The following is a 10,818-nucleotide window of genomic DNA, read 5'->3' as shown; positions in this document are numbered from 1 at the left end:
ATTCCATAAACAAACTGTGGTATACACACAATGGAATATGATTCAGCCCTTCAAAGATGGTAATTCTGACAATGCTACAATCTGGATTAACCTTAGGGTCATTATATTAAGTGAAATACACCAGACCAAAAAAGGACAAACGTTCTGTGATTCCGCTAGTATGAGATATCCAAACAAGTCAAATCCAAAGCCAGAAAAAGCAGAAAGTGATTCCCAGGGAACAAAGACAGTTCATGTTTCATGGAACACACCCAGTTTCCTTTAGGGAAACTGACTTCCCATGATATCTCCAAAACCAATTATACAAATAATTGGAAGCCATATCTAATCAAATGAATGTAGACATAATTTTACAATTTACACCAACGTCACTCAAACTTCTCAATGGACAAAAGGCAAAACTGTATCTATGGTACCTCAGCTTTGCTTAAAACTGTATCTACAGTACCTCAGTTTTGCTTATGAAATTTAACCAAAAAAAAAAAAAAACAAAACAAAACACTAAAGTCTATCCAAAAAAGGATATAAAATTTATGACATGAACTTTAAAAAATTATGAATTTAAACTGTGAAAAACCTTATTCACAAAACTTACACACAAGCCACAGAAAAATACATTTACAAAATACATATTTGATAAAGGATTGTACTCCAACTATACCAAAAAATCTGGAACAAACAACCTCATTAAAAATGTATAAATCTGAATGCCTGGCCAAAGAAAATATACAGATAGTAAATAAGCATATCAAAAATACTCAAAATCATATATCATTAGGAAATTACAAACTAAAACAACAGTGAAGTAGCACTGCACACCTATTAGATCCAGTAAACTAAAAAAAAGCGGAGGGGGCGGGGCTTCTCTGGTGGCTCGGTGGTAAAGACTCTGCCTGACAATGCAAGACACTCAAGTTCGATCCCTTACTCAGGAAGATCCCACATGCCAGAGAAACTTAGCTGGATTTTTCCACAGCTAAACAAGGCTCACCAGTGACCTGAACACTACATGTTTAGCACTTAGTAAACAGCTTTGAAAAAGTATCCAGACAAAAACTATCACACAACAGCAGCTCTACTTGTAACAGCTAAATATCAGGATGTCTTTGGTAGATGACTGTGTAAGCAAATTGGGATACATCCAAAGTGAAGGGAAGAAAATGCTACTGCAAAATATACCTCTTAAGCGTGAGAATTAGTTGGACCTAATTAACTTTTTTTTTTTAAAGAGGACACATGATCATCTCTGAAACCCAAGTTCAAGACGGCTCTTCTGTGAGTCACATTTACAAGAGAAATCTCATTTCAAAGGAATCCTTGGTATATACCAGATAGAAGGATGACAGTCTTGTGAAACTCCTTTTTTTTTTTAATCAGTAGGGAAAGCTAAGATGTAAATCTGTACAACAACCATACCCTTCCTTTCCTTTGGTTTTATTTTTTTTTTATTTGGCTGCGCCAGGTCGACCTTCATTGAGGCAAGCCAGATATTTAGCTACAGCATGCAAACTCTTCATTGCGGCATGTGAAATCTAGCTCTTGGATCAGGGATTGAACTTGGGCCTCCTTCTTTGGGAGTGTCCAGTCTTAGCCACTGGACCACCAGGAAGCCCGGGTTCTGTTTTTAGATGAAGATGCTATCTAAGGTGCTATCTTGGGCCATTTCAGTCACTGACTCAGTTTCCTGAGTTTCTCCAAAGCATGCACAAGGTACACATTATTAAACTGGTTTGCAAAAGAAGTAAAGGTAGTTCATACTACAACACTCTATGCTTACAAATATCTAAATGGTAAATGGCATGTTATTTATTTTTAATTACTATGGGGAAAAAAAGAATTCAGGAGTCATGCATATTACAACATGAATAAACATTAAAACCCTCTTTAGAGAAAAAAATCCATATAAAAAAGCCCACCCAGATCCCATATTCACCGGGTCTGCTTTAAATCCATCAAGTTGGTCCAAATAACTGAAAATCTCAATAACACTCTAAAGCCCTTTCCTCTCGAAGTAGGCCCCAGGTCCCCTTGGGGAGGGGGTTGGGCCCTCTTCCCTCCACACTGCCAAAGGGTGGAGCAAAGCTAGCTCTTTCAGAGGTACAAAAAGAGCAATTGGATGGATTTTCAAGCTCTTGTTGGGCTGCAACAATTCAGGGCCCACTCAAGTGAAACAGGCACCCTGTGGCCCCTAGGTAGGATATGCAGGTTCACACCCAGGATGTGTTCCCATCAAAGCCAAGAATTTTCTGACAGACCTAGGCTTGCTAGAGCTGTCCTACAGAGCAAAGGGGACGGAAGAGATGTGTGGAGGTGGGTCTGCCTTTCCCTGTGAATGTGGGGCTACTACTCCCCATGGCCCCAAGTTCAGGGATAACTGCCCCTAAGAAAGGAACTACAAGAAGCACTTTGCCAGGAGGCTGGCACTAGAGCTTTATTATTGCTTAATAATTGCTTTAGATTTCTTGTTGGTTAGTCATGATCTGTGCCATTCCTAACACCATACTTGTGTCATTGAAATAGGGAAGCTGAGACGGACAATACATGCCTTCTGGCAAAGCTACTTCACTCTGTAATAAATTTGATCCTCATGGTCTATATGGGATTTGTGCTTGGCTTGGGTTGGAATTCTTGGTTCAATAAACCTTAGAGGGTTTATTAACTGTTCATGTTTTTGTCCTAGTGGTCATGATGCTGGTTCTTTGCATCTGTCTGGGACCCAAATGCTTCTGAACAGCCACTTTCTTGTCAGGTGATCAACATGATGATACAACAGGAAGGTAAGGGAAAATCAAGTCCAAACAACCATGGCATATTACCTCACATTTGTTAGAATGACTCTTATTAAAAAAAAAAGACAATCAACAGGGACTTCCCTGGTGGTCCAGTGGTTAAGACTCCATGCTTCCAGAATGCAAGGGATATGAGATTGGTCACTGGTCTGGGAATTAAGATTCCACATACTCCCTCAGCATGACCAAATAAATAAACACTGAAAGTAAATATAATCCACCCATTAAAAAAAATACCTCACAATATAGTTAGCCATGGAGATGACTGAACAATCAGCCTCTAAGCGGTGAAGGCCGGAATTTCTAAAGTTCCTTGTATTCATCAACTTTCAAGCAAAAAAATGAACAAAAGAGAGGAACTGAGAGACTGAATATGCAAACAGACAACGGCCAGCCCATGAATAACCAAAGAACTGGAGTTCCCGTAACCTCTGCAGTCACCAGCCCAAAATGGTCAGGATTTTGTCAATGACTGCCAGCTTCCCTGTTTTATTTTGCCCCAATTTCCAACTTGAAACTGCCCAAAGAAAGCCAAATATATTCTCCAAGTGAATCACCTAAGATGCTGTTTCTAGTTACTTTAGTGCCTTCAGCCTCCTCATGCCAATAGCCTCCACAGTATACCTGAAGCCTCCCCCACTATTTTTTTTCCTGTAAAGCTTTCTACCTCCTCTGCCTGCCTTTGAGTCTCTGCCATAAGCAAGAAGATGGTGGCCTCTTCCTTTGCAATAGCAAGTGCAGAATAAATAAACCCTGCATGTTCTCTTTTGGGTGGTCTTATTTCTACAAAGCTATATGGATGATTCAGCTCTCTTAAAAAGTACAATTTTCCATGGTGGTCCAGTGTTTATGACTCCATGCTTCTATTGCAGGGGGCATGGGTTCAATCCCTGGTTGGGGAACTAAGATCCTGCAAACAGCGCAGACAAAAAAAAATTCTATTTTTTGCCATAACACTTCTTTTAATTTCTTTCAATGACTGTCCTTTGAGAAACTGCAATCTTTCCCTCTTCTGTGTCATTCCTGACATTAAAAATTGTTTCCTATGGGCACTTTCCTGTTGGTCCAGTGGCTAAGACTCCACACTAAATAAACCCATACACACACACACACACACACACACACACACATATATATATATATTTGTTTCCTGTAATCTTCTTTATTAATATGTTCATGAAGTCCTCCAACTGCTTTACCCTGGAGTTCTGAAAAATCCAAGAACTTTGGCTTCTCACGTCCTGTGGCCAGAGAGTCTCAAGGAAAAATTTCAATTTTTAAAATTGAAGTTTTAAAAATTTTTTAGTTTAAAAATTTTAAAAAAGTTTTAAAAATTTCAAGTTTAAAAAATTTTTTTAAAACTCCCAGAAAAAAAAGGTACAAGACATGGAGCAAGTCACTTGCTTTTGTTGAGAGGAGCTCCTAAGGGCAGAGTCTGTGACAAGGCATATATGGGCTCCCTGAAGTCCTTCAAAGTCCCTTGCCTCCGGTAGCAAGAGGCAGCCTTATGTTCTTTTCTTCTGGGCTATGTGTGTGCAGTTGCTCAGTCGTGTCCAACTCTCTGCACCCCCATGGAGCCCGCCAGGCTCCTCTGTCCATGGGGTTTCCCAGGCAAGAACACTGGAGACCCAACCCAGGGATCGAACCCATCTCTTGCACCTTCTGCATTGGCAGGCGGATTCTTTTCCACTGTGCCACCTGGGGCTAGATCCTTCCCAACCCACAAGAATGACCTTCCTCTATGGGAAAATGAAAAGTGCAGAAAAGGACTGGACCACAGGTGAAAACCAAGTGCAGCCTGAAAGAGTACCATTGACAAAACTGACATCAATAAAAATAGGGATATAAAAAATGAACTTTGCATTTTTATTCAAAAAACTGATGGTCTGCATGATAAATACAGTCTGTGTCTGAAGCATCAAAAATTTTTTTTTCTTGAAAAATGATTTTTTCCCTCTTAGTTTTAGAATGCACTTACCTCGACTCCCCACACCAATTTTGAACTTGAACTGCGCAGTGTCATCTGAAAGGATGCAGGATCATGGTCTCTCCTGGGGTGATACATAAGTGCTGTGGTCACACTGATTGGTGGTCTCTGGTCACGGCTCCCTCCATGTGCCTGGCCCAGTTCCTGTGACACTGATGTCCCTGAAGCTGACACAGCGAGACAACCTCCCAGTCACAGCCCCCCTGAGAGATCACCATTCACCAGGTCCTGTGACTTAGCACATTCCAGAAACTTCTGAAAAAATATCTTGTCACTTGATACAGCAATTGAAATCTGAGTTGCACAGATTAACGGATTTCTTTCAAGCATTCACATACGTCCCTCTTTAATTCTGGGAGTGAAGCTTATCCTCCCAGCTGTTAGTTAACACAGCCACCCAGCCAGCCTCTTCTGCAGGCACAGCACCATACTCCACAGTGAAAAACTCTCTACATACAGGTTCTGGTTTCTCCTGATCTCAGCCAAGAATTATTCATGTGAATCCCAACTCCCTAAAGATGTGGGAAACTCTACAAAGTTCTTTTAATTATTAAAAAAAAAAACTTTGGCTGTGCTGGGTGGCATGTGGGGGATCTTAGTTCCCTGACCAGGGATCGAACTAATGACCCCTGCTGTGGAAGCACAGAGTCTTAACTACCAGACTGCCAAGGAAGTTCCTATAAAGTTCTAGTGAGCCTGCCAAGGTTGTTTCCATGGAGAAGGGATGGAGTGGGGCAGGCAACCTGAGTGGATGGTGCTTTCTGGATGTATAGGCCCACCCAGAGGGTAAGCACCACGTGCAAATTCACGTGGAAGGGAGGGTGTGCCCCACTGTGGCACATGCCCTTCAGAGCATGTCTTTCCAGGGACACAGAGATAAGGATTTCTTCTGCACTTTCTAGAATCACCCTAAATACCACCATCCAAATACCCCACATATAAACATGCTCAAAGGAGAAGAAGGAAATATCCACTCCTCTGCCTGGAAAAATGCTCTGTTTCTAGTGGGGGAAACTCTGCTTTCCCTTTTATGTTAAGCGTTTGTCCGAGACATGTTCTCAGATATTATATTCAAATACCTGCTCAGTTGCTCAGTCGTGTGTCTGACTTTTGTGATGCCATGGACTGTAGCCCACCAGGCTCCTCTGTCCATGGAATTTTCCAGGCAAGAATACTGGAACAGGTAACCATTCCCTCCTCCAATATTCAACTACATTTCTAGCCAAATAAGCTGACCTTGTGGCTAAGCAATCCTGTGTGGAGCTTGGTGGAGAATGTGCCTTTTCAGAAAAATAAACCACACATACACACACACACTACTAATGGAAGGTTTCTCCTCTTGAAAAAGGAGTTTTTCATATTTTAGTATTAGCTTTTTTCAACACGGGTTTCTAAACATTCAGAGGCAAACAACTGAGTCTAGAAATTACATTCATTTCCCATCCCTGAGGTCTAGATTGAAGGAGGCACTAAGGGCTAGGAGCTGGAGCACTATGGGCCTGGGGCAGCCCCTGGGTGACTTACGCACCTATGTGTACATGTGTGCACCCAAGGCCCTCAGTATCCAGTGCACAATGTAACCACAAATCAGACTTACGTTGCTAATAACTTGTGTTTCCCTACTGACCCACCATCTGCTCCTTGCCAGATTTCTGAGGAGCTCATAGCATCCCTGCATAACCCAACAGGAAGTCATAAACAGAAGCATTTAGTATTTTAGATTTCATAGTGGTTCAGAGCAAAATTTTTCCTCCAATGGACCTTCAGTCATGACAATGCATTTTACAGTCTCTCTCACAACTGTCCAACTCCAGCTTCAAGAAACAAACAGCAAATTACTAGACAAGAGCAAATACCTGCTCTGTTTTAGGGAAGGAATCCTTTGAGTGGCAGAACGAGCTTAGTTTTCACAATTACTATAAATGTGGCTGTTCATGTACATATTATACAAGACAAGTCAATAACATCACCAAGAGCCCCCACGGTCCTTCGATCAGTCTTACTTCCCCAGTGGTCACCACAATAGATCCCCTTGTGATATCTTACTCTTTATATGGAAACTTTAAAATCAGAAACCTAATGTTTCCAACCAGAAGGTTAAAAAGAGAAAAGAAGTTTACACATTGTATGATACATGATTTTATTTACATAACTGAAATGATTTTCTTAGTCACCTTGACTACAAAAGCAAATTGACACAGTATGATTTAATAACCTTTCATAAACAGATTTAACAAATTTTAAAACAGTAATACTCAGTAATACTTAAATACTTAGTAACTTCTGTGTATATGCATATGAAAATTGTCTGATAGACTAACAAGTATGAGTACCTGGATAACTCAGGAACAGACAATTAGGTTATGAGTCAAGGGTTAACTCCCCAGCACTGGGTCAGCCAGTTAGACTTGGAGTTCTCCCCCTGCTGAGGACAAATCTGCTACAGCCTCTCACACTGAGTAGGCATTTTTAATAACTTGAGAAAGTTTCTCCCTACTTCTGCATTTAACAAGACTATCATCAAGTACATCTGAAACCCACAAGTTTACTACCATGACTAGATATCTGTAAAAGAACTTATCACAGTGCGTCTGAACAATGGCCCAAACTAAAGCCATGTTACATCTGCAGTTAAGTGTTTTTCCAGTGCTCTCCCTGGGTGTGTACACACACACATGCGTGCACACACAGATGCGCATGCACACACACACACACACACACACACAGCTCTTCCACAAAACTCATCCAATTCTTCTTGGCCACAAAAATGCCATAATTTTTACCACTTTACCACTTTGGTGAAATGGCTATAAAAGCCAGCATTCTCATGAGACATCGTTAGGTTCTTTCACAGTGCTTTAAGTATGAAGACCAGGCAGTATTTTGGTAACTGACCCTCTCCTGCAAAGTGACAGCATTGGGACAGAAAGAAGAGCCACCAGGACTTCCCGAAAGCCACCCCCACAGGATGGGAGGAGTGCTGAGTGTCTGTGACCACAAACAAGCAGTGAAGAATGACAAGAAGCTTATGAGTCATGGTCAGAACCTAAGAACAAAAATGTCTGGCCATAGCAGCATTACGTTACAGACACAGCAAGAGTGGACACATGTACCTTTTCACACAAGCTCTGTAAGAGCCAAAACCCTGTCGTTTCCCCATCAGAACTGTCATCAGAGGTGTCACAGTCCTGGGTCATTTGTCGACACTACTTCTAACCTAACTAGCTGAGACTGAGCACAAGTCCCAACCATGAATGTGTGAGATGAGCCCCTGCCACTTTGGGGCACTGGATGGGTGGGTACTGAAGGCTGTGGTGGGGTAGGCTGGGGAGTTCACGGCAGCCAAGTCTCTGTGGTCAGCAATACTTGGATATGAGTCCACTCCACTCCAAGGCCCCCTCCTCCATACACTTCTCATCACAGGGGTGTGATCTCTCAGCCAGGTGGACAGATGTATCCTAGAAGCCCCCTCCCCTCACACCACCTACCTACATACCAAATGTGGCATCACGTCTCTCCATTGTGCTAAACCTAAGGATCATTTTAATCATAATAAGAATCAAATGTCTTCCTAAGAAGAGGTTACATGATTTAAAAAGAAACAAAACAGGATATTGAAGGTTGCGGCGAGGCCTGTCCAGAAGTCCCCTCTTCCCCTCCAGCCTTGGTCGGGCTTTGACATCCCTATGCAGCCTGGCCGGGCTCTTGTTTTGAACAAGGACATGTTTAAATCATGTGACCTTGTTTGGAGGCAACCAGAAAAAAGTCAAACAGTTCAGGTAGTGAGTGAGGGACCGATACGTGTGAGCGCGGAGTGCGTGGTGCTCACAGATGCACCGGTTGGGTGCTGCGGAGGGCTGAAGAAGGAACACCTACACCGTCCAGTGTGCTACATCTGCTGGGTGGCAAGACCGCCAGCCAGTGTGAAATGTGCAAATAGGGGCCGGCAGATCTGTTCTCAGCATGTTTCTTCCCCTCCAAAGTCCATTACTTTTCACAAAGAAATGTTAACTATCAAACGCGTCCATTAATTGTGCCGCTGAGGGTGAAACCATCCAGTTAGCATATACACTATCATTTGCATATCTCGGACACCCAGTGTTGGTGCCAGCGGCTCTTGTGGGTGGTACAGGACTCTCTTCAGGCCAGTTCGGGTCTGACATGCCTAAAAATGAAAACAGATCATTTGTTCTGTGCTGAAGAACCCAAACTTCATGTCCAGACAGTAAGGCCTTGGCAAAACTCCCTTTGAGGTTCAAACCAAACTTCTGGTTTCTGGGCCAACTGCCTGCAGGGTTTCATGCTCCAGGTTTCCAAAACATGTTTGGGAGAAGGGGGGAACATCACATGTTCTCTTGGTAACTGTAGCTTACCAGAAACTACCAATTTTGACTTTTATAAGCTTCAGACTCTCAAATCTGATCAATCTCTGGTGACCTGTTTAACTCTTTCTGTAAGGCAGCATAATGCAACAGCACCTTGTTGTACTGCCTGGATATACAGTGCTCTAACGTAAAGGAGCCTACTTGTCTTCCATCCCAGCCTACTACGGAGGAGGGGATCTTTCCAAATCAAGGGTGCACGCAGCCCAGTCCCACAGCGTTGACGGGACAAATGGCAAGGAACACTAGCCAGCAAGGAATCAATGACCCAGGAGGCATGCGAAAGGAACAACCTCGGCTGAAAAAGGCTTGAGACTCCAAGAGTTCAAAACACTCCATGATGAAGTTAGGAAACAGGAAAAAAATTTCAAGTATTAAAGACAGAAGAAGGAGTTTTGGCAAGAACCATATTTACTGTCCATTGCAAGACCACAGCACCACAGACTACGTTCTTTCAAAAAGCATTTTGCTCCAGCTTTTAGCACTGACTTCATAAGTGACAACTGTCATGACAGTGTGTGATACAAAGGATGTGAAAACAGTACTCTGTGTGTGTCCCTCCCACCGATGGTGGTCCCCAGCACCGGGTGGCCTCCAAGCCGCCCCCCTCCACTCACCCAGACAGAGCCTGGGGGGCTGCTGGCTGTGTTCTCAGTGCAGGCAGGGTAGTTCTGGTTCTGCCTTTCTAGATTAAATGCCTCCCCAGGTCAGGAAAATGTACCCCAGTAGTTAAATTAGAAGTACTATGACTAAATCCCCACCCGGGAAATGACCGAGTCATCATTTCTCAATATCCCCTGAGAGTTCTGCCCCGCCCTCTCCTCTATCATCTTAAGCTGCTGGGCAATGTGATCATCACACATATTTTCACATCCTTTAAAAAAAACATAGTTTTAAAAAAAATGCTTGAATGTAAATGGATGCAAAGTCAGACATTTACAAACAAAAAGGTTCAGAGCAGACTTTGGTTTCATTCAAACCAGAAACACTCTTAAAAAGCATTACAGAGAGTAAGGACAGTGCAGAGAGCAGGAACAACGTGGCTAGAATCTAGTAAATGCATGTGAAATTCTACCATAGAGTTTGTTTTCAATCCACGTGGAGGGGAGGGTGCGAGGGAGGGGAACATTATTACAGTCCCCCAGGGGTGTCTCCTCCTCTGACAGGCCATCATCATACAACAGTGAGTTGGATGGGGTGGACACGGCCAGGTCCAAGTAGTCCTAGAAGGGAGAGAGAGCTGGTCACTCCTGGAGCAGGCCATTGCTGGACATGCCCACCCCTCCCCACCCCCGCCCTGCCTGATAGCAGAAGCCCCAGCCGAGTCCCACCCCACACCTATCAACCTCTCGCCAGATCTGAGCCCCTGGCCAGGTCTGTCAGCATGAGTTCCCCCAGCCTCTGGTCCTCATCACAGAAAATCACCTCTTGGAGGCAGAAATGTGTTCCCTCATTGTTCTGGTCCTCTCTCTGCAGCGCTAGGGGCACCAGGCCCAGCACTGGAGAACAGGCCTGTTTATAAAACCTGAGGCTCTGGGATTGCAGTCCCGTGACTCATGTGGGAAGGCCAAGACACATTCCCCATCTGCTCCACACTTTCTGGCTTCCCTCCAGGCACTCCTGCCATCTCCAATATCAAGTCAGGACCAAGAAATCTGAG

The 10,818-nt window shown here is 43.4% G+C and overlaps 1 protein-coding gene across 1 annotated transcript in view; it reads right to left on the bottom strand.

Moving 5' to 3' along the window:
• Positions 1-6,899: 6,899 nt before the first annotated feature.
• The window catches only part of LOC122691256 (proto-oncogene tyrosine-protein kinase receptor Ret-like), a 52,926-nt gene continuing 49,007 nt past the window's right edge, over positions 6,900-10,818 (bottom strand). Inside the window, exons 19-20 of the mRNA XM_043897910.1 lie at positions 10,234-10,381; positions 6,900-8,941 (exon numbers count right to left, since the gene is read on the bottom strand). Coding sequence (XP_043753845.1) covers positions 8,784-8,941; positions 10,234-10,381 — 306 coding nt within the window. The 3' untranslated portion in view covers positions 6,900-8,783. The remainder of the gene's footprint in view (positions 8,942-10,233; positions 10,382-10,818) is intronic.

The sequence above is a fragment of the Cervus elaphus genome, unplaced genomic scaffold (assembly GCF_910594005.1).
Source record: "Cervus elaphus unplaced genomic scaffold, mCerEla1.1, whole genome shotgun sequence".
Taxonomy (NCBI): domain Eukaryota; kingdom Metazoa; phylum Chordata; class Mammalia; order Artiodactyla; family Cervidae; genus Cervus; species Cervus elaphus.
Note: the sequence above shows the minus strand (reverse complement) of the source record. Positions and strands in the feature narration are given on the sequence as shown.